Genomic DNA, 24,599 nt, shown 5'->3' with positions numbered 1-24,599 from the left:
TGCTCATCTTATAAGGGTTGTACCTACCTCTCTATTTTTACTCACAGACCATTTGCACACTTCTTTTGAGTTATAGATGCTGTACGCTTTATTTCTTCCTTTCTTGCAGCGCTGCTTTGTTTCCCTGCATCTGGGCTTCGACTTTGATAAGAAATTGCTCAATTTTTATTGTTAATTCACTAAATGACAGAAACTTTGACATACATATTTATCACTGAGGTAGGGACAAATGCAAAAGTGAGAATTCATATTCACTTTCAGTTCCATTTTCTGTATGTTCATCACACATAACTATTGTTGCATGCATGTTAACACACATCTAAGTGTCAGCTTTACTTTAAAAGCCATACCTCTATTTTTCAGAGACAACACCACTAAGTAAGTAGCTGTGAATAGCCAGTCCATGGCTGTAGCTCAGTATTTTACAGTGAACAAGTTTGTTGCAATCAGTTCTGTGTTTGTGAAATTAAAGGCAGGCCTGCCGTATTTTATTTAGTCACGTGAGATCATTTTATTGTTGAACGCGAGTCTTTCGAGAGCATTCATACCACTTTATTAAACCAGGGGCCTCTGACCTGCAGTGAATCTGAATGAAGATGATAATTAGATGCTCACACAGTACAAATAAAATACAGTTTATGTGTGTGTTTCTTTGATTTTGCTCTGTTACACTCCCATTGTAGTAGATGAGCTGTTCTGTCACTTTTCCTCTCTATTGCTCCTTTTTTTCCCCTGCTATCTCCGCCTGGCTGAAATCAGTGCTGTGAGGCGGGTTGAAAAGGACTGTGGTGCAAGCCTGAATGCTCTGCCTGTGTCTGGCTGTGTCTTCCTCTCCCTCGTGAGGTGCACACAGGGCCCAGCTGGCAGCCCAGAACAGCCCGTTCAGCTGGATAGCAGTGGGAAGCAAAAAAAAAAAGAAGCAGGCATGTGTTTCTAGTGTGTGTATTTTTACACATGGGTTAACATGGTATCCTCCTGTTTTCAACTTAACATAAACTAAAGTGTGTGAGCTATTTTAGGGGATACACAGACCTCACCACTTTACTACTGTTATCGCTTTGTGTTGATTTATAGTTGATAAATGAGTAGACGATGTAGGTTGTAGTCCTGAAAGAAGATACTCAAAATGAACCTGGCTGCATTTTAAGGCTAAACGTGAGCTTACTTTATTTTCCTCCTTGACAGAGTAAATGTAACTTATATTGGTTTTCACATTTGTAGCATCTCATAGACATGCACAGTATTCATGTTGAAGTCAGAGAACATTTTGGGAAACAAGCTTTGGAAGAACTATTGCTGCTTCATATCCATATGAACCTATGAAATATGCTGAACAGTTGAGTTATTGGATTCATCTTGGTGGCTTTCTGGATCCAGGGTGTGGGCTCTCCTCTCCCTCTCCTCCTCTTCTCTCCTCTCCTCTTCAACCTGCTACTCAAAACAAAGAATCATATAGTGATGAGACATAAAAAGTCAAATTAAAGTTGACTGAACAAATTAGTTTAAATTTGCTAAAAACACTCAAGGTATTGGAAATGACCTCCAATTTAAGGCATTTTAGAACCCAGATAATTTTAATGGTCGGTATCCTGACTGACTGGCAGCGATTGTTGATCTTCTTGGAAGTGTACCAAGGCAGTGAAAAGGTTGATAAGGAACAGTGTATCTTGGCAGGAGCAGGCAGAGCTCTGTTGGTGAGGTTAGAAAGGAAACTGGGGTGACAAGGGAACCATTATAAGTCTTTTGGAGCCTCCTGCTAGTCAAAGTATTAGGTTTGTGTGTGTGCATGCACGTGTTTCTCAGTGAGTGCCTATTTGTGTTCATAATACAGCTGTCTGTGTGTTTTGTAGGGTATGTGACATCCAGCACAAGTGGGTAATTTTTAAAAATGTATTTTATGTATGTATGGGTGTATATAGTATTGACTGTTGTATGTGCATAAAATCAAGTTTCATCTGGCTTTCTCAAATCAAAGTGCAAGTCTTAGTATTTACCTTAAGAAAAGCAAACAACATGCTCTCTGGACCAGCAGGCAGAAGGCCTGACTATTAGACATTATAAAAAAGGTGGACATGGCTTTGGGGTCTGAAAGACATGAGAAAACTGCCTCCGGGCTTGTGCTGATGAGTTTGTGGGCTTGGTTTCAGAAATAAGTTTCAGGACATGACTTATAATATCCAGCTTATGACTTGTAATGGGCAAGTGTTGAGCCAGTGAGCATGCAGTTTCATAAATCCACCCCTCACTTCTCACATCCAGTTTCAAAATGCTAAGATGAGCAACAGGAAATCGCTTCACAATGGGACTTCAGAAATCAGTGAGTGATGTCACTATAGCTATCCCTAAAGTTTATTTTAGCCATCTTTCCATAAGTAGTTAAACAATTTGGAAAAAAAATATAAACAGTTAAAACAGGAATAAAGATCTGGACGAATGAAATATGTTGCTGTATGTGAAAAAGTCATTGTCCCTGTCCTGATTTCTTAGGTTTTTGCCTGTTTTTACAACACTTGAATGTTTCAGATCATTGAAAAGAGTTTAATGTTAGTCTAAGATAACCCATAAAAGTTATTTAAAAAAAAAAGATAATTTAATTAAATTAAATTAAGAGGAAACGGCCACCCAAACCTTTCTGGCCCTTTCTCAAATCTTTCAGCCCTGGTTGCTACTAGAGATGGCACGATACCACTTTTTTATGTCCGATACCGATACCGATATCATAAATTTGGATATCTGCCGATACCGATATGAATCCGATATAGTGTGTTTTTTAATCAATAAAACGTTTTTTTAATATCTTGCTGCATTTTGTATAAGTTTATACTCAAGTTTAAATAAATAACAACACTAAAGCTATTCTGTTATACCTGTATGTAAAAAATACACTGCGCCCAAAATATTTCATAGTTCAGCAATACTGATCAATCTAATAAACGTAAACCTGCTCCATCCTCCCTATTCTGGTATTTTAAAGAGTACTTAGCAGAAATATCAAGCAACCTAACTAATAGGGTTGCAAACTCCCAGCAAAAAAAAAAAAATAGGGAACCACCCCCCACCCTCCACCTTATGATGCTTAATCGATGTAATCAAATTTAATTTGATGCAGGGGGAAAAATGCACAGAAAGAAATTATTTTTCAAGAATAATTAAATAGATTCAACATCTTTCTTCAACAGAAATGCAGACTGCACAGATGGTATCTTCCCAAAGGAAAAAGTACTATAGCTTACTAGGGTATATTAGACTTAACAGTTACTATATACAGTAATGGACTTCTATACATTTTACATCAGATTAAAACTTTGGGTGTAAGAGTCAGATAATTATTTATTAAAAGCTCGACATTTTAAATGAGAACAAGAAAGAAAAGTATGTCTTTGTGCCCCCTTTTCCCTGTTCATGCCCTATCGGCCCCCCTGGCTAAACTTTGCTAGATCCGCCCGTGATATTAAATAAATTCTAACAACAGCTTATCAAGCTGAATAGTGCTGCTCTTGTTCAGCCGCTGGTTTCCTCTTTTTGGTGAGAAGTGGGCCAAAAACTAAGAAGAGAGACGGACTCGCACAGAAAAGCCGATCAGCTGATCATTAAGCAGTTTCACGATTGAAGTAGCAGCAGGAGAGAGAGAGAGAGAGAGAGAGAGAGAGAGAGAGAGAGAGAGGCAGTCCCTCCATATATCCGTTGTTAAGCTTAAGGTGGGAACGCTTTACAAACATTCAGAGATGAACTTACACACTTGCTTTACTTCTCTCTGGGAAAACGTCCTCGGAGATGAAATGCTGGTTTGCTAGCAAGGCTACAAATACACACAGCGGCTCTATCACCTGACGCATACTGCTGCTACGTGCTACGGTTATGAGCCGAGTTACGCCGCGTAGCAAGCTTTGTGAGGTGCTTTTTTGATATTTAATGGATCGGATTACATTTTTTATTTCTCGCCGATATCCGATCCAGTAATTTGGGTCAGTATCGGACCGATACCGATACGTAATATCGGATCGGTCCATCTCTAGTTGCTACCAGACCTGCTGGATCAGTTAAATAGAACCTGTCTGACAATGTAAGGTAGGCTAAAAGATATAACAAAAATGAATACATCCCTCAAAAGAAAGCCATTGACATCTGAGCGTTCTTAGGTGAAAACCTCTGATGGCCAAAAAAGAACACAAAGGCTCATCTCACGCTTGCCTAAAAACACCATAATGATCCCCAAGACTTTTGGGGAAATTTCTGTGGACTGACAGTCAAAAGTTGGACTTTTTTGGAAGATTTGAATCCCACTGCAACTTGTAACAAACTAACACAGCATTTCATAAAAAGAACATCATATCAGCAAACATGGTAGTAGAAGTGTGATGGTCTGGGGCTGCTGTGTTGCTTCAGGGCCTGGGTGACTTGGCATAATTAATGGATCCATGAATGCTGCTCTTTACCTGAAAATCCTGAAGGAGAATGTCTGGCCATCAGTTCATCCCCTGAAGCTCAAGTGCTTTAGGATTATGCAGCTTTACAGTAATTCTGAACATACGAGCAAGGCCACCTCTGAATGGTTAAAATAAAATGTATTTTGTTTATTTATTTATTCAAACGTAGGTTCATTTAAAAACTGTATTTTGTTAGATCTGAAACATTTAAAGGCAACAAAACACTAAGAAAGCAAGAAAGGGGCAAGTGCTTCTTCATGCCACTGTAATTTATTTTACCTGTTAGCTTTAATATGCACTACTTTCGAATTATGCTAGGCACTTTTGCTCTTTCTCTCTCTCTCTCTCTCTCTCTCTCTCTCACTCACGCACACGTGCGCGTGCGCGCGCGCACTCACACACAAAAGTCAACTGTGCTAAAAATGGACAGCAGCTGTCTTTGAGCCAAGAGTAGTGTAAACATCTGCAAAGTATCCTCAAGATTGAAAGCCTGCAGGGATGAAAGAGACTGGGGATTGATGCAAAGGACTGTCTCTGAATGCTACTGAGTCTGATGCTTAGTTTTCTTTTGGACTGGTATTTGCTTTACTTTGTCAGATATTCTCTTCAATTAATATTATTTCATATGGAACAAGACAGTTGCCAGACCAAACATCCAAGAGCACAAAATGAGAGTAAACTGTCATATCGTAGAAACCAGTATAGATTTGGCTTATTAATAGCTACAGTTAGTAGTTACAGTTAATTAGTCTTATTGATGTGTCTATAAAGTATACTGGGATTAGAAAATCACCAAACTATGCATGAAATAGCAGCAATGACAATGTTTTAAAATGATCTGCTCAGCAAAGCTATCAGCAGAGTAAATAAGCTGCCAAAGAAGCACAGTCCATAGACACGCATGCAACCGTGTTGTCTGTTGCAACATAAGTAACAACGCCCATGCAGAATGAGAGTTATCATTAAATATTCTCATTATATACTAGTTCTAACAATATATTTGTGTTACTTTGTACCTACATTGTACACAGTGTATCAAATTATTGTTGCACAACTAACCTGTAAGGTAGGGTCTAAGAAAGTTGTGGTGTGTTCGTCCATTTGCTTTAAAGTGTTTATGCTAGTGTGGGATGTTAAAGTAGCACTGCATATTTTTGTTGGTCATTAATATTCAGAAAAGACAGAATAGATCATGACAGGTATGCATGGGAGCACCTTTTTTGATTAGAAAGTGAAACAGGTGGAGAAGGTAAATAGAGGTGTGTGTGTGTAATTTGTGCGCACAGTTCCTCATTACAAAGTGGGTGAAACATAGTTTCTAACTCCTTGGCATTAATTATGATATTTATCCAGTAAAGGTTAGCATAATTGGCTGTCAGCTGAATGGTCTTTGTGTTATGATTGTGTTATAGCTCATTCAGACTAGAGTCGAAATAAGACAACCTTCTTGCAACCAGGAAAGGTCAAAGGTTGCCTGGTGATTGTGTTTAACTTTGTCACATTTGGTAACTGATTGCAAGTAGTTGCAGCTACCAACTGGTTGCCAAGAAGTTGGCCATGCTGATTTTTTTTTTGCTTTTCATACACATGAAACATAACAAATGTTAAATAAATCTGTTTATATGTGGTTATTTATAATTCTTTACTAAGAAAATATGACAATTCAGTTTAAACATGCTCTTGTTTTATTGCCACAACAGGTCGCACATTACTTGTTTTACCCGACTCTGCTCAGATCAGCGGGTTGTTGTGTTTGTGCCTTTCAAAATAGATGTTGCCAACAGGGAAGTTGGCACACTAGTTGTAGCCTCACTTGATAATTGTACCTCGTTTTGCAACACAAATTAAAAAAAAAAAGCAGCATAAGAAACAAAAAAAACCAGAATATTTAGATGAGTAATCAGATTTTAATTTCCTCAGAGTGGTTTGAAATGATAAAGAGAACACTTTAATTTACATAGTGCCAATTCACAACAGGTGTGGCCTCAAGGTGCTTTTAAATTGTAGGGTAAAGACCTATAACATAAAAAATCTCAATCAGATGGCTCTTTATGAGCAAAGACTTGGCAACAGTGGGAAGGAAAATCTCTCTTTTAACAGGAAGGATCCTGTGGCAGAACCAAACTCTCAGAAGGGCAGTCTACCCCGACCAGGTGGGGGTTAGGAGAAAGAAAGGCAAGTAGAGGGAAACGGGGCAAAATACACATGCGAGAGAACCAGTTTAAAATTATTTACTATATGAATGAATAAATGCACTAGTGGTGTATAATTATATAGAGAGTGAAAAAGACTTTAATGAAGAATAAACACTTAATCCACCATGGGAAACCCACAGCTGTCTAAGCATATTGCAGCATAACTAAGGGATAGTTCAGAGTCATCTGATGCAGTCCTAATTATAAGCTTATCAAAAAGGAAAGGTTTGAGCCTACTCTTGAAAGTAGATATAGTGTCTGTCTCCCAAATCCAAACTGCTTTTAGAAACTCTAGCAACCACAAGTAAGCCAGCAGCCTGAGATCCAAGAGCTCTGTTGGGACAATATGATACTATGAGGTGTTTAAGGACATGGGGTCTGATTACTCAAGACCTTGTAAGGGAGAAGAAAGATTCTAATTTCAGTTCTGGATTAAACGGGTAAAAAGAAGATAATATGGGAGAAACATGCTCTCTTTCTTGTCCTGTCAGTACTGTCATTGTAGCATTTTTGCAACCTGAAAATAATGCATTACAGTAGTTCAGCCTAGAAGTAATAAATGTATCAGTTAGTATTTCAGCATCACTTTGAGACAGGATGTTTCTAGAATTAGTGATATTTCACAAATGTGAGCAGTGCTACAAATCCATGTAATACTCACATTGAAAGGCACATCCTGGTCATGATTCCAAGATTCCTCTAAGTGTTACTGGAGGCCAATGGCAATGTCATCCAATGTAAGCATCTGTTGAGATGCTGTGTTTCTAAGATTTTTAGGACCGAGTACAATAACCTCAGTTTTGTCCGAGTTATGAGGCAGAAAATTAGAGGTCATCTAAGCATTTGTCCTTAAGAGATTCTGTAACAAACCACGGCAGACCCGGATCCATACGCATCTATACGCTTTTCAGCATTTTTTATCGACTCTCGGTTGCTGTTCACAGTCACACGCACACACAGCTGCAGCTTTCCAGGTCGCAGCTGAACACACTGACAACAACCAAACCAGGACCATACCAACACCGTTGGGGAACGCCGGCGGCAGTGGCGGCGGTGCCGGCCAGGACCAGGCCAGAGCAGCCAGATTCTCCATCGCCTCCACATGACTCTGGGTCCGGTGCCGCAACTCTTCCTGCAGGCGGCGTGATGCCACCACCTGTTCCCACTGTGTGCCCACCATTTCGGCCACCATTCGGGCCAGCTCATCCACTTGCTGGCCTGGTTGTGGGTCCGTCATGCCTCCCATCCTGGGTTTCGGCACTACTGTGACAAACCACGGCAGACCCGACGAGACATACATACTTTCCAGCATTCTTTATTGACTCTCGATTGCTGTCCACAGTCACACACACACACTGCTGCAGCTTTCCAGCTTGCAGCTGAACACTGACAACAACCAAACACAGGACCCTACACCGAAGCTGGCGAGGCAGGATTGTGATGCCATGCAGGTGTGTCCGCCTTCCGTGCCGCGGCACTGCCGACTACACTCTGCCACACATGCCTTTACACATGCCTGACATCATCTGCATAGCTGTGAAAATGTTCCTTTGAATGATACTGCCTAAGAGAAGCTCCTATAATGTAAAAAGTATTGGTCCCAGCACAGAGACCTGTGGAACTCCATAATTAACCTATTGTTGTTAATTATGGAGTCTGAATTATTGTGTACTGTGAGAATATGACTCAAACCACTGTAGCGCAGTATCTTTTATCTCTCTGTTATAAAGTATTGTGGTCTACAATATCGAGTCCTCCACTAATGTTGCTTGTGTACTGTGATGAGCTCTGAAACCTGAAATTCTTAAAATCAACCATTCATCTACAGGTGATCAGTTAGCTGCTTACAACTAGTCTTTCAAGAATTTTTGAAAGAAAAGGACCACTGGAGATTAGCCTATAATTTGCTAAGACAACTTAGACAACAGGTCAACTAGAGGCTTTTTAAGTAATGGTTTAATTACTGCCACATTAAAGGCCTATGGTACATAACCCGCGAATAAAGATGACGGTTGATGGTTTTGAGGAAGTATTTACTGAAGCTAACTTCGAAAGATCAATTGGAGAGTTAAAGTTTAAAATAAATAAGAGCAGTTTTATAGGTGCTGTACATAATGATACATCTGTGGGACTGCTGTGAAAAATTTTCTTCTCTAATGGTGAAAATTTTAATTGTGAAGAAATTCATGAAGTCATTACTCATTAAGTTCAACAAAGCTCGGACTCTTTCTCACCCTGGCTAGAGTGCTGAAAGGAAACTTGAGGTTATTCCTGTTTTCTTCTAATAGTAAGTGAATTAATGTTGCAGCTTTACAAATGACTTTTTTTTTTTAAATAGAGCGACAAATTATTTTTCCAAGTCAAATAAAGGTGAAACTCTAGTATGGGCAGAAATCTGTGCCATCAGAAACTGAATTTGAATAAGTTACATTTGAATTGCTCGGATTTAATCTGAATTGTAACTTGAATAAATGCTTTTACAAACTGAATATGAATTAGCCTAATTTGAAATTCAATTTATTGGTTTGAAAATGATCATCACTGAATTGAAATAGAATTTTACATTTTGAAAATGAATTCATTTGCTTTGAAACTGTATTTTATCCTTTAAAAATTTAGCGAGAGCCACAGTATCCAGAGACGTACACCGAGAGGATAAACCTTAAGCTGTCAATAATAAATTGCAGCCTAAAAATAACATTGATATCAGCAGCAAAATCACTAATATAGACGTTTATTTTGGGTCAGTGTGACTGTGTTAGTGTTATCTCTAATAATTGACCTTTTGTCCTGATACTTTCTCATTGTTAAACCTGCTTGCTTTGGGTGGGTTTTTTTCCCCAAGGCAAGAAGGGCAAGGGCAAAGATGGACACTGAGAAAAATAGATTGCAGGGTGAGTGATGAGGCAAAAAGAGAAGTGAAAGAGAGAAAGGGAAAGGGAGGAGCAGCGAGAGGAAACGGCCAGAAATGCTTATGGGTGTTTCCTGCCACCTCTCTTGTTTAGAAGTTACCTCATGCCTCAATACTAATAATAGAGCTTTGCCTGGATTTCCCTACCTTAATACTAATTCTTATCTCAGTGTGAACTACACAGTGGCATCCCGCAGTCGTAATTTACCAGCAGAGTCAAAAGAAGTTGTTATTTGAAGTTGTGGTGGCTGGTTGGTGTTGCAGGGATGCATTTAGGAGTGCATGCACTGCAGTTAGATTATTTAGTGTGTGCTTTTACATTGTTCAATGTATTTTTGTGAACTTGTGATTCATTAGTGCGAAACCACAGCTGAGACTTTGTAGACGGAACATGGGTCAAATAGATGGTTGTGAAAAGCTGGCTTTTTCCTTACTTCCTCACTGTCATTCGCATCACCATAGCTTTGCAATGCATGTAAAATCCAGCTGTTTTTGCAAACTATTTTACTTTATTCTTCTGAAGCATATAAAATTGCTTTAAATAACCCACAGATGCTTTTTCTCTGATTTTTTTTGGTTTCATTGCTTCATCATTTTATTCTCTTGTCTATCACCTTCACTTGAACTAAGCTTCGTTTTGCGCTCTTTTGGTTTTTTGCCTTTCTCTGGGTAATGACCTCTTTCTTTGGGGTGTTCAAAAGACCTTTAAAAGTGAATCACAAGTACTTTCACCATTTTTAGAGCCACTTGCCTTTCTATAAGATGCTTTTCATGGATCTCATCTCATCATGACTGTTTTCTGCTTCTTTCTTTTTATTTATTTTTTTCTAGGGGATTTTGCCCATCATCTCCCACCACTTCCGCCTTCCGTCTTCCATTCATGAGCAGCGTGGCTGAATTTAACAGCGGCAGCCATGGATGACAAGGGCTCGGTGGGGAAGATTAGCGTGTCTTCAGACTCAGTGTCCACTCTCAACAGTGAGGACTTTGTCCTTGTCTCCCGGCTGGGGGACGAGACACCCTCCTCTACTAATAATGGTAGTGATGACGAAAAGACAGGACTGAAGGTAAGGTTGGCTGGGTGTAGGTACGGATGGAAGTACAAGGTAGAAAAGGGGGACTTGTTGGAAATTAGGTGCACTAATAGTCACTTAGGCACAATGGCATAAGGGTCTTCCCATTAAAAAAACTTCCATGAAAAGCCTGACACCCCAGGAATCAGCTTTTTTTTTTTTTTTTTTTAAGATAAATTTACAATTTTACACAAGTAGTTGCAAGTTTACTTTCATATTTCTAACATTTATTACAAGTTAGAGGGTCTCAAAGTGGTTAGAGGGGTTCAAAATGTTTTTAATGCATGTTTTTTCCAGCATTTGAGCATCAAGATGACGGGGTATGTTGTAGTTTCAACAGCAAAACTGCACCATATTTATGTCTACGACATAGAATAGCAAAAACAAGCATTGGCACCCGAGGTGTATGTGTGTTTGTTTGTTTTTTTAAATTTTACTTAAGAAACCTTTATCAAAACATAGTGAGTGCGTGATATAAGAGGTCCTGTCTTTATTTACACATTTTTTTCTTTATCTGAATTCACACTCATCTTCCAGCTGCAATTTCTTGAGGGTCATTCATTTGCTAATATAGTCCTATTTTAACACAACACATAGGTTATGTAAAATGGAGAAACATTGGTGAAATGTGTTCTGCATAAGGGTCTGGATCACAGAGGGTCAGGTGGGAACTTTTTTTTTTAGATTAGGCTAATTTTTTAATAGATAGATAGATAGATTTTTTTTATATGGCCTGACCATTAAATTCCAGAGGTGCTTTTACTTTGAATAGACTCATTAATAATAACAGTTAAGATGGCCTGATCAGATAAATAGAATAAACTATACAGTATTAGGTAGGAAACCAAAAGAGAATGCCCAGCACACTAAATGGTGTCCTGGTAAATTATTACCTTGTGTGTTAATTAAATCTGATGGACCATCATATATCAAAACATCTCAATGTTTATTCATCTTTATTTATTTGTTAGAAATAGAACTCATAAAAAAGCAAATTAGGAATTGCAGTTTATACAGATTCATGTTGCTAACATACTGTTTTCATTACTAACAACCATCTTTTTTTTCTTTTTTTTTTAACATCTAGCAGGGTTTGTTAATTTCACACTCTTAACCATAAACCAACATTGCTTGTTTTGCTTCCTCATTCTCACTTTGCCTTTTTGCCGTAGTTGGTCATAGTTGGTGTTTGTATTTGTATTTGCTACTTTTAATGACAAAGCCCTTGGTGATTTGTGCACATCCACATAAACTGAGGGTAAATTGTCTGGTTAAGTTTTCCTGTGCTGTTTAGGCTATAAATGAATGATGTCATTCATGCATCCACCGCCAGATATTGTTGCCACTGAGTGTCATTAAGTTGGATGCTATTTAACTTTGGGAGACCGTTTCCCAACTGCTGTGTCAGTCAGGTGCTTGTGTTTAAATGCGTAATATGATATTGTGCTATAGTGAGGCTGGCTTACAGCTTGTTTTCTATGGTTGAATTCACTGCTCAACTTTGAAAGATATCCAGGTATTGTGGTGATATAACCTTGCTTTGACCCATTGCTGGGGAAATATCGGTGCTTTGTGATGCGGGCGTGGCTCTTTTCACAATATAAAGACTTTCTAGGAAATAATTGTGACTGCCAGCCACTATCCTGTGTGTGTCCCTAATGGGTTCAGATTACCTCTCCTCGCCTCTTCCGCTCGATCTTTTCACAGGATGCATTTTGTCCACGTGTCTCTCAGTTTAGTTGTTATCATGTTTCTTTTTATTGAGTTGACCAGAGAAGCGGCCTCACACGTTCGGACTATTTTCATTACTGTATGTCACTCATGTACGATACCTGTTTGTTTGTAAAGGAAAGTTATTCTGTAAAGTTCCCAGAAGATGGCGCCAGCAGAGCATAGACGTTCAATATCCATTCGCTAGAAAGTTGCTCTGCTTTGACCTTCTGTCGTGTTCTGTCTTTTGAGTTTTCATATTTCATTCATAAGACCAGTGTCTGTAAAAGCATCACAGCTCTTTTTTTATGGACAATAAAATCAAGTTTTTGCGCTGCGTATTTTGCCATCGTCTGCCTGCTGTCAGATGGTTAAAAAGCAGAACGTGACACACATCCTCTGTTCTCACAATGCAATGGCGAAATCACTCCATCCACTGGCACGCGGTCATCCTGACATCATGTTTTGGTTTTTGCCGACACACTCTTGTGCACATCTCCCTCTCAGTCAGCCCATCCAGTCAGCAGAGGAGTCAGTGTCTAAACTTGTTGTTTGTTATGCAGGTGATTTCTGAGGAAGGGGTCAGCTTTAAGGTCAGTCTCTTCTCTCGCTCTCTTTCCTTTCCTCAGCTTCTCTCTTGCTTGTGTATATTATTCACCTTTTTCTTCCTGTGATGTGATTCAGTGGTGATTCTGTCTGTGATTATTTGTGCTTTCTGTAATTTTGCCGTCTGTCCAGCGATGGCCTTAGCTCTTTAATACTTTGGATTTGATGATGTTAGAATTAGACTGTAGGCTGTAGTTATGCAACAGTCGCCCAGGCTTGTAGCACTTCCTGTAAAGGCCCTCTACAGCTATACAGTTACAAAACGTCAGAAGTGTGAACGTAAATATAAAATTGATAGCACACTTACGCTTGTTTAGAATACTTTTTCTTTCTTTTTTTATCATGTTAATAGTCCTGTATCACTAAGATAATTGGCAGTGGTAGTATCCATCCTGCAAATATATTAAGATAATTAAGTCCAGCAGCAATGGACAAATGACCTCATTCTTTTCTGCCAAAGACATAAATTAGGTTTTACTCTATCTGTTTGGAAAAATGTTCTATATTTTTACATCATTTTTGTTATCCTTAAATGATCAATACAACAGTGACCCCTACCGGCTGATCTCCTTTTCTTATACAGCTTTTGGATGCTGCTGCAGCAGGCAGGGAACAGGCATTTACCTCACTTTGTGCTGTTTGGCCAAGCTCAAGGTTTCAGTTGATACTTTCATTTATAATCAGTGTTGGCATAACTCTAAAGTCTTGATACATCCACCCAAAGTGATCTCAATACAATGTACTAATATTGAAATATACCTGAGATACATCTTTAATGGCCAAACTGAAACAAGTGATTCATACCTTAAACACGCTGCAGTCGCTCAAAATACATTTCCATGTCACTGTTATGGGCAAAGCAACCGCATGTTTCTGCAAACTGCAAAATGCAATTATAATACTCTTAATTCTGGCTAAATTGGGTTTTTTTCTGTGCTTTTTTTTGTGGTTGGGTGCATGATTATTTCTGTGTGTGTGTGTGTGTGTGTGTGTGTGTGTGTGTGTGTGTGTGTGTGTGTTTGTACACCTATGTGTGTGCATCAGATTGTAGGCAATGGAAGTGAGCAGCAGCTCCAAAGGGAGCTAGAAGATGTCCTCATGGACCCATCAATGGCTGACGCTGGCCTTGCGTCAGAAGCAAGGATGGATGATCTCGGTAGGGGCGATCATGCCCTTTATACCACAGCGTCACCTGTAGCCCCAGGCACTGACCCACTGAGCGCACCCCCACCACCACCCAAGCTGGAAATGGTGCTTCCTGTTCAGACAGCCCAAGAGAGTGAGCTGAATGAGAGGTCATACAGAGGCAAGTCAGGATGAGATGAAGTTGAATCATATTTTACATCACCGACCTGTTTCCTCATTCGTTTTGTTTCCTAAAGGATGAGGACTGTTACCGTTTTGTTCTTGGTTTCCTTGAATTTCATGAATTTTGCCAATTGATGTTATATTTTTCCTTAAGCTTCTCTTCTTTCTAACCTCCTCTCGCATGAGACTGTACAGCTGAAAGATTATAATAGATGTCATAATATTATCCTTTTCTTTCTTTCACTACCTGTCTTTTCTCATAACTGCAGCTGATGAATCATCATCAGAAGGTAGTCCTGGCAGCCCCATCCCAGATGAGGACAGCGTCGTGTTCAGCCAGCTGACATATCTAGGATGTGCCTCAGTCAATGCCCCCCGGAGTGAGGTAGAGGCCCTCCGTATGATGAGTATCCTCAGAGGGCAGTGCCAACTCCCCCTGGATGTTACACTGTCTGTGCCAGGCGTGTCTGAAGGGACTGTCAGGTAGGGAGAAAATATAGATTTTCGGTCAGTTATGTGGATTAGTTCTAGTGCAGATGTCCAAACTTGGTACACTCTTGTTGCTTTTAAGAATTTAAACAACAGTAATTTTATTAACAGGTTGTTGGATCCACACAACAACACTGAGATTGCCAACTATCCGATCTATAAGATTTTGTTCTGCGTACGAGGCCATGATAGCACACCGGAGAGTGACTGCTTTGCCTTCACTGAGAGCCACTACAATGCTGAGATCTTCAGGATCCATGTTTTTCGCTGCCAAATCCAAGAGGCGGTAAGCATTCACTGATTATGCAACTGTCTTCATCTAACTTAATACCACTATGTGGTATATAAGGCACTCTTTTCCAAGCTAAGGTCACAACAACAACTAGAGTAGCCAACTCTAATATACCCCCCAAAAAGTTTACAAGCAATGTAGTTGCTATTCAGTTAGTGAACAAAAGGGGGAGTGAAAGCTTCTTGATTTTATATATGGCACTGTCGTCTCTTTATTTCACACTATTGCACTCCTCAAGTAAAATACATGTGCACACACTTGAGTTGTGGACACAGCAGCTCTGGGGGTGACCTGATGTGGCATTAGGATGCTGGTGTTGATTTCTTTGGGTCTTGTGGGCCACGGGCACTAAATCAGTGGAGTGTTTGTGGATTCAGTCAAAGTCAAGTTTTCTGAACCTTTTGTGATTGCGATAATTCAAGAAGGAAGTCTGGGGTAGGACACAGCTCTTAGGCAGCATGGCTTAGGTTGGTGATGTGTGTTAAATTAACATTCACATAAATGCCCCAAAACAATTTCCTAGCCTGTAATGAGATGATTGGTGTATCTGCCGATTATTGTAATGCAGTGTATGCAGTAGGTTCAGCAGAAATGTAAAGGAAGAGAAGAAGGTACCCGCTCATGAAACTGGGTTAAAGCTCTGCTTTCAGTGTTCAGTGACCTGATTTCTTCATCATGAAAGCTGTCTCCTTCAGTGTCACACTGAGCCCCCAGACACTTCATCCTGTTATCCAGTTTCCGAGACTCCCATCTGTAATACACATACTCACCAAAACACTGATGCAAATACTCTAACTCAAATTAAAAATATACTGGACATCTCTGTTCTCTTCTTTGCACTCTTCATCTTGCACCCACCCTTCTCTTCCTTCAAGTGCCATAGCAACAAACCAGTCCACAGCATCTCCTGCTGTTTTGGGCCTCCCATTCAGATCATTAGACTGTAGTGAGTCAGCCCATTTGGTTACCTGTTCGCTTGGGGAGAAAGCTGCTCTTGTCATATGCATCACATGAGCTTCAACTTCACAGTGAACAACTCTTAAGACATGTTTAACAACTCTGTTAACAACTCTGTTGACAAAAACTTGCCTCTCTCATCCAGAGATGTGTATCTGTTGTGTCTTTGTAATTCACATCAGTTCAACTCCAGTAGATGGGTTTTACAGAAGTATTCTAGGATCCTAAGAAGCACAATTAAAGTGAAACAAAAATTGGCCGCTGAAGCTGATTTTTACCGTGACATCATTTAAGAATGTCTCAAAGCTTCATGTGCACGGAAAGTACATGAAGAAAGAAAAAGCTGGCAAGTGTGAAAAAACATCCCGGGTGGAAATAAAAACAGTGTAACAAGACATTTAACACGCACCAGATCCTTAAAGGCTGCATTTTTTAGATAAGGATCAAATCCAAACTTATTATGTAATCGATTTCACAAGTTTGAGTTGAGATCAGGGACGGACTCTTTGAATGAAACTCCAGTTGTTGGGAGTAAAGGATGAAATAGTTGCCCTTTTGTTTTTGACAGCCTCATTTGCAGAGAAAACCTGGTATTAGTTGATAAGACCTTAATGCTATTTTGGCTTTTGTGGGGCTATTCGAAAAGCACTCTGTATCAAACTAAGTTCTGCCTGCCCCGATTAGTTCTGGCGTACAACTGCCTACAGAGTTCCTTCGTGAAAAATGAAGATGTCGAGTTTTAAGCAGCACAGAACAACAGTCCCATTGTATTACATGTACCAATACAGGGGGTAATTCCCCCCCCCGCATCTAGCTCTACTCATCCCCCATCTCTTACATCCTGTCCAGTGTTGTTTCTCAATAAATAGACCCCCTGCGATCTCCTAACATCCCTGTACTGTACCAGAGATAAAACAAAGACTTTCTGTAGCAGAGGTTAGAAGCTGCTTTGTACTCTGGTCTCGTGAAAGAGCAGAAGAGCATTGTTATTTATTGATAACAGCACTTTCCCCCACCCCACCCCTCTAGTCACTGACCCCCCATGAGCGGTGCTGTTTACCAGAATTAGAAATGATCCAAAACCACTCTGCGTTGGTCCTCTAGTTGGGGGGATAGCTTTGTTTATTATCACCCACATATGTCTCTTTAGTAGTAAGTGGACAGAAAAAAAACTTTGCTCGCTGTGAAACCTGTGCATTTAAAGTCCCCTCTGTGGAGATGATGTAAATAAATTATTACCACCTTGTGTTTTCACACTTGGCAGTCTCAAGCTCTGTCTCTAGCTCTTGCTCCTCTTGAGACTTGGCAAACCTCTGGTACAGCTTGCTTTATGTTACACAGGAACACCCCCCCCCCCCCCCCCACTCAAAGTTCAAAATTAAATACAATTGAAAATGGTTAATCTGCTGAAGGTCTCTTCTGTTCCTCATAAATATGACCAGACAAATTCCACTTCCACCACTTGAGCTATCCTTGCTTATTGTCTATGGTTACAGCACAGGCCACATAAATCATTTGGCTGGAAAGCTTTAGCTTGTTAGTATTCTTCCTCTTTAACACTTTCAGTTTTTTTACTTTGCAACTGTTATCTTGTGTTTATATGATATTTTGTTGAGTTTGCCTGTGTTTTTTCTTTGACACTCTAAATGTCTGTGTTAGAAGACCTTTAAATTTATATTGTCTTTTGGGATAGATATTCATTGTGCGCATTTACTTTGCTCCTGCAGGTTAGTAGGATACTGTACAGCTTTGCCACAGCCTTTCGGCGGTCAGCTAAGAGGGCAGTTCTGTCGTCTCAGCAGGCTCCCCCCCTCACCCCTGACAGTGACTTGTTTACATTTACTGTCAGCCTGGAGATTAGGGAGGACGATGGCAAGGGTACTTTCAGGTGGGAGTCACATTCACTCATCATGCATTCTAATTTTTAATCCATCATTGAATTCAAAAGTGCAATTTTAGCTGTCTATTGGAGTGTAAAATGTTTTAATCAACATATTACACATATAAATACGGGAGCATACAGCCTTAATTTTAAGAATCAACTTGTTGTTGTTGTTGTTGTTTTTTACTACTAAAGTCCCAAACCTTTCTGGGATGGGTGCTGCCCATGAGGGGAAGTCTCCCCTAATTGGTTTGGGTAAAAATGATGAAAGGAACTGTGCACTGATTTATTTCAAAAAAAAGAAAAAAGTATTCTTTGGTCTCTGATGTTAACCAATCACACACACTTTTTACCGCAAGATATAACAACAGAAAGTTCCTGTGTTTGTTTTCATCAATCCTTCTTCACAGGTTGTTTTTATTTTATTTTCCCATAGTCCCGACTTACTTCTATGTGATGACAAGCAGCCCAAAGGGTCAGGTTATTTGGAAAACAAAATAAAACAAACACAAATATGCCCATGGATATTTTTAGCCGACTCGTATTTCCTCCTTATTAGCATTGGGTTATTTTTAGTGTTCCAACTTCCAAGCAAGCGGTTTATACATGCAGGAACTCATGGCCTGCTTTTGTTTTTTCTTTGATAAAATTAAATTAGCAAGCCTATGAAAAGTGAGAAATTCCAGCTTGTAGACACTCTGTAATTAAGTAATGCTAAGGTTTAAGTATTAGACTGTAAAATTATTTCTTCTTTTTCCACATCCAGCGCTGTGGCAAAAGACAAGGACAAGCAAAGCTTCAAGCTGCGTGCAGGACTGGACAAGAAAATTGTCATCTATGTTCAGCAAACCTCAAATAAAGAACTGGCTATTGAGAGGTAATATAAAGAGTTAAAACACTTATACTCTCATGCACACACATCTTCAGAATATAGCCTTATAGGTCAGCATTTTACTAAGCAGTGCCCTGGAGTCCTCATGATTAAGTGTTTTTGTGAATTTTAGTTTCATGCAGTGATCAAATATGTCTAAATTTCTCATAAATGATGATCATGCTCAGAGGCATTGAAGATCTTTTTGTTCAGAGTTCTTTTTAAGTTGTTTCTAATTAACTGAGAGAAGTGGAGTGGTTTCAGATGAGTTATTTTAAAAAAAGAAAGAAGAAAGAAAAGAGGAGAAAAAAACCACACGAGGTGGCTCTTAACTTGATAAAAGAATGTGGAAACAATCTAAGTTCATGTAAACGGCCATAAATGTCCATAAAGTTGACCAGACATTCTTAAGAAGTAAGTCACTCTGTAATAAACACCTTCACATCCATATGTCAGTCCATGTCAAGAACCGTTGTTAGGTGGTGATCGAGGTCAGTCTGTCTCCGACGCGCCTCATTTTCCACACTTTAATAAATCAGTGGAAATTTAAACATTTCTTTACCTTTTTTGCAGACTTTCGTCCTTGCCATGATTTGTTCTTGATTTGTGAACCTAGAGAAGGTGATGATTTTAGTGGAGTGTTTAACGTTCTCCGTGCTCTGGTCTGTGTTAGAGGATCATTTCAGGAAGCTATTATTGGTAACATGTGTGACCTTTTTTTTAAAACAATTTTTATTTTTTTATTTTTGAGAGATTCATAGTCGTATGCCTCGCATTTCTTTCCCCCTTATGTAATCATATTCCTAGCACATTTTTCTTTCTCTATATGTGCTTTCCTTAGGTGTTTTGGACTCCTGCTCAGCCCTGGGAAAAATGTGAAGAACAGTGACATGCACTTGCTAGACCTGGTGGGCCCCTTTTTCACTTTTCTATGTGTATATATGCGTTTGTTGTTCTGTGCTTGCTAACTTCTTGAGACTTGTACCTCCTCAGGAGTCAATGGGAAAGAGCTCAGACGGGAAGTCTTACATCATCACAGGAAGTTGGAACCCCAACACGCCTCAGTTCCAGGCTGTGAATGAGGAAACGCCTAAAGGTAGGAGCCAAGAATCAATTTAAGATTTATATAAGACATAAATAGTTTTCATTAGTGATTATTTCCTTAGTTTATTGGCTTGCTGGCTGTTTATTCACTCATATTTGATGCCAGTATGTAACAGAAGTATTTGAGTGTGGCGGTTATTAACAGAACTTTTCCCAAGCCAAGCTGTAGAGAAATAAAGGATATAATAAATGGACATTGTAAAAAGGAATGATAACGATAACAGTTGTTTTTAATATATTAATTACTTGTAGATGGAAAATTCGGTCAGTAAGTACAGATAATATTGTAACTTCTTTTTTTCCCCCTTCAGATAAATTCATGTACATGACAACAGCAGTGGACCTGGTGATTACAGAGGTGGAAGAGCCCGTTCGTTTTCTTCTGGAGACGAGGGTCAGAGTGTGCTCCCCAAATGACAGGCTGTTCTGGCCCTTCAGCAAGCGCAGCTACACCGAGACTTTCTACCTTAAACTGCGACAGGTTTGTCAAATCATGAAGCAATCTGCATTTAAATTAATTCAGCCGATGGTCTCTGTGACCAGATATTAGCTGTGACCTGCAGTGGTAGAATGCAATATTTTGTGCCTTTTACTAAGTGGTATATGAACAAAGAAAAGAAGTAACAAATGTTTTATCAGCTATTCAGGGGATGATATCCTCACATTTTTACTGCATGTTGAAAACTCACACATACGCCCTTGAAAACTTTTTGTGAAAGTTTTAATTTGTTAATGATAGTTGTTAGAGTCAAACGTATGGATTTAAGGGAAAGGTAAACCTTAGGACTTTTTCCTGTGGTCAAACACATCTTCTCTTTTCAGATGGAGCGTAAAGAGCGTAAGAGCCCTGCCTCTGACACACTTTATGAGGTGGTGAGTTTGGAAAGTGAAACCGAGAGAGAAAAAAGGAAGACCACAGCCAGTCCCAGTATCCTGCCAACTGGGCCTGGCGGGATGGTCCCTTCCCCACCCGAGGACGATGAAGAGGAAGGTACTTGTAATGCTGCCTTACTTTTTCAGCTACTTTTTTGTTATTCACTTTTGCAGTCTAAAAGTAAGTACATTTTATTTATACAGCACATTGAAAATGCTTTACAATTCAAAAATAGCTAAAAGAGGGGTTCCTCAAATTTACATAAAACAACACAGCAACAACCCGTGTTTAAACCAAATGTCCAGAGATTAGGGATGGGTATCGTTTAGGTTTTATCCGATACTGGTGCCAAACCGGTACTTTTGAAACGGTGCCGGTGCTTAAACGGTGCTCGAACCTGTGCTTAAAGAATGGAGAACACAAACTTTGTCCAAAAACCTCTCATGTTTAGCTGTTTCCCACTTTTTCTTTGATCATTTTAGCCTTTTTGGCCAGGGTGAAGGGAGTATCTGCCATCAAACAAGAAGACAGCCACATGTAACTACGACGGTGTTTGCTAGTTCACCTTACATGCATTAATTTAATAACGTGGTTAGCCTACTCAACGTAAATTACATACGAACAACATTAAGCTACTTGCCCAGAGAAGAATGGCTGCTGCTGCCATCATCATCCGTCATCATTTCTGTTACACTGGCCGGGCTACGGGCCAGGACTCTCCTCTTCGGGTTCTTGGGGGATGTTGCTAACTCCGGGTCCAATAACAGGCGCCACACAGGCAGTAGATGTGCTCGGTGTGAGGTCTTGCAGCAAGCTATCAAATACGGTGCATTTCTCTGCTTTAAAAAAAAAACGCTTTTGACTGCTTTGCCTTGGGCATTTTTAATCTGTAGCTCTGCTCTAAAAGAACGTACGTACCTGGGCCCGCCTACTATCCTTGGGAAGGTAAAATGATTGGCTAGAATCCAAAGTGTATGACATCTCAGGAAAATAAAGCACCGACATGTGCGCTACTTTTCGGTCTGGTTACTACCGTTTATGTCAGAACTGGTGCCATACCGGTACCCATCCCTACCAGAAATTAGCAGTTTCCAAAAGTTTGACAAGAATTTTGTGTCTTCAGCTTAAATTTAAAGACAGCCATAGTTGATTCTTGTCTAAGGTCCTTGGGAGATCATTCCTATTACTAGTCCTATTGTACCAAAACAGTAAAGGCGTGGCCCCTTGGAATAGGCTTTGAGTGATTGCGAAGGAGACATAATTGTAACATTTACCCTTTTAAACAAAGTGCTTTTTGTTTAGAAGCTATACACATTTTGGTGTAATCTTGAAAAAGCTCATTAACACAACTTAGCACTCGTTCATTTGTTACATTTTGCAATTTATTCTTATTTTGATCTTGATACCAGCTACATGTTACAAAAATATTTTAAAAGTAACATCTTAGTTAAAATACTGCTGCTGCTTTCTTTGGGCCTTGTTTACTGCAATATGCACTTTTGCAAAGTGAAAAATTGTCTATCATGTCAAAATTTGAAATACTTCTTGGCAGTCGTGGACACATTTTCCTCCAGACTAAAGAGGAGAGGGATCTTTTGCCTTGTTATTAGCACACAGTACTAAGGGTAGCCTCTGTTATGGTACCATTAATGTTGAACTAAACGTACAGGTTTGGAGTAACATGTGCTCCCATCCGGTGATAAACTGATATGCATGCAGTCCAGATCTGTCACATAGTGAAACCTTTTTTGACATCATTACTCAAAGAAAAGTTGAAAAAGGAGGCTCTGAAGTGTTGAGCCACTGAAGTCATACACTTAGTAAGAATGGGGAACATTATGCATTGTTCATCAAACTGCCTTATAAAAGAAGAGATGATGCAACGAGTGGTAAAATGCATGCATCCCCATTCATTTATTTATTTATTTTTTTATGAACAGTCTTACTGAGATGAAGTTTAAAATGAGCACATCCAATTTCTCAGTTGCTGCATATTAACATCAAAGTAGGGTTTAAACAAATATCCAATTTTTGCTGTTTTTTTTTTTTTTTAACGATTTCATTTGTACATACAGGAGTAAAGATTAACTGTTGACAGAGTTAAATGTTTAAGAAGGTATAGTCATGGATTGTTGCTTTGAAAAAAATTGATTGCCCCCCCGCCCCTCTTCACAGATAATGACGAGCCCTTACTTAGCGGGTCCGGTGATGTTTCAAAGGAGTGTGCAGAGAAGATCCTGGAGACGTGGGGAGATTTGTTATCCAAGTGGTAAGGTGTTTTCCTCTTCGTGCTCCACTTCCGTCGCCATTGAAGTCATTGTACACAGATGCAGTGTAATCCATGTGAAGGAAAGAACAGCAGGTAGCAGTTGTTGATAAGCAGCTTATTAAGATGATTTCCTTCTTCCAGTGTGGAATTAGTTTTTAATCAAAAGCTTGTGATGAGCAGAATAGTGCACCAGCTTTAATTAGCTGTAAATGAACACGCAAACAAGCTCTAATATTCAGCTGTCTTTGTCCCTGTCTGTTGTTGTTTGTTTTTCAGTGCAACGATGAAATATACTTTAAATTGTTACAGTATATACATAGTATGATGATGTTATCCTATTGTACTAGATTTGGCTTTTAAAACACCTTCTGAGAAGGACCCAATGATGATATGATCATTAAAGCGATTAATTTGTTTTTTTGTTTTTTTTTATGTTTATCTCTCTTTGCTAATAATAACAATGGCTAAATAAAGAAAGGAATCATAAGACTAGCAAGTCATAACACTAGGCTTTCTTCGTGTGCTTCTGTGATTTTGTGTGTGTATGTATTGTGGCATTGTTGAATGGAGCACAGAGAAGCAAATCACAGAAAGCCCTTTACAATCTTATGCCCTGAGGACCAGGCCTGGCATTACTTACATCACATGCACTCTCACATGCATGCACACGCACATGTACGCAGTTTCCCATCTTGGTCTCAGTAGAAATGCCACGTATTGCATAACCTGACGCCCGGGACAAATAAACAAAACAAACCCAGAAAAATAGAGGGGGCATGAATTAAGAAAAGGCGGGGGGGGGGGGGGGGGGGGGGGGAATCATCAGGGATTCAGGGATTTTTCTGTCTGCTTCAGTCAGGCGATAGTTAGTGCCAAGGTACCTCCAAGTTTGCCTTCTCCTTTTTTTGTGTGTGTGTGTGTGCATGTGCGTGCGTGTCTACCTCTCCTCTGTATCTCTTAACACTAATGGGCTGGCAGATCCCTGAGTTCATTTAAATCTGCGTGCAGGGTATAACACTCAGCAGGCTTAAGATTTAAAAGTGAAAGTAAAGAAGGAAAGAAAACATTGAAATGAGTTTTTATGTGTTTTTCTTGCTTTTTCCTGTTGGGCTATTGCTTTTTATTAGCTGTTGTTTTGTTGCTGCTGAATGTAAGATGGGGATAAAATAAAACACATTAAAAATAATTTAATAGATAAATAAGTTGTCATGCGTTTGCTGTACAAAAGTAGCTCATATGTTGCATTCTGAAAGAGTGATTGTTGAGTCCTTGGTTGAGTGTATTGATTGATTAGGTGAGGTGTGATTGCATATAAATCATTTTTCTTGTGGTATCAAGCCCCACTTGTCATCTTGGTCTTGGCCCTGCCAGTCATCAATAGGGATGATAATGGCTCATTAAAAACATTATAATTAAATAAACATCATTTTATTTTAGTATATATTTGGTAAACTGATCTTTTCTTTCCCCATTGTAGGCACATGAACTTATCAGTGCGTCCCAGACAGCTGCCAGCTTTGGTGCGGAGCGGCATTCCTGAGGCACTCCGTGGAGAGGTTTGGCAGCTCCTGGCAGGCTGTCATAACAATGACCACCTGGTAGAAGAATACCGCACACTCATTACAAAGGTA

At 39.5% G+C, this 24,599-nt stretch overlaps 1 protein-coding gene across 2 annotated transcripts in view; it reads left to right on the top strand.

The window, feature by feature from the left end:
• The window catches only part of rabgap1 (RAB GTPase activating protein 1), a 75,219-nt gene that overhangs the window by 3,552 nt on the left and 47,068 nt on the right, over positions 1-24,599 (top strand). Inside the window, exons 2-14 of one of the 2 annotated variants that reach the window (XM_085168799.1) lie at positions 10,365-10,600; positions 12,880-12,909; positions 13,967-14,228; positions 14,500-14,713; positions 14,831-15,005; positions 17,696-17,856; positions 18,617-18,727; positions 19,563-19,629; positions 19,715-19,817; positions 20,137-20,306; positions 20,648-20,816; positions 22,875-22,968; positions 24,446-24,596. In XM_085168799.1, the coding sequence (XP_085024925.1) occupies positions 10,448-10,600; positions 12,880-12,909; positions 13,967-14,228; positions 14,500-14,713; positions 14,831-15,005; positions 17,696-17,856; positions 18,617-18,727; positions 19,563-19,629; positions 19,715-19,817; positions 20,137-20,306; positions 20,648-20,816; positions 22,875-22,968; positions 24,446-24,596 (1,860 nt within the window). In that variant the 5' untranslated portion in view covers positions 10,365-10,447. The remainder of the gene's footprint in view (positions 1-10,364; positions 10,601-12,879; positions 12,910-13,966; positions 14,229-14,499; positions 14,714-14,830; positions 15,006-17,695; positions 17,857-18,616; positions 18,728-19,562; positions 19,630-19,714; positions 19,818-20,136; positions 20,307-20,647; positions 20,817-22,874; positions 22,969-24,445; positions 24,597-24,599) is intronic. The other variant, XM_085168800.1, reaches the window with a different exon arrangement.

Source organism: Neolamprologus multifasciatus, chromosome 7 (assembly GCF_963576455.1).
Source record: "Neolamprologus multifasciatus chromosome 7, fNeoMul1.2, whole genome shotgun sequence".
Classification (NCBI taxonomy): Eukaryota; Metazoa; Chordata; class Actinopteri; order Cichliformes; family Cichlidae; genus Neolamprologus; species Neolamprologus multifasciatus.
The sequence above is the reverse complement of the archived record's forward strand: the minus strand, read 5'-3'. Positions and strand labels throughout refer to the sequence as shown.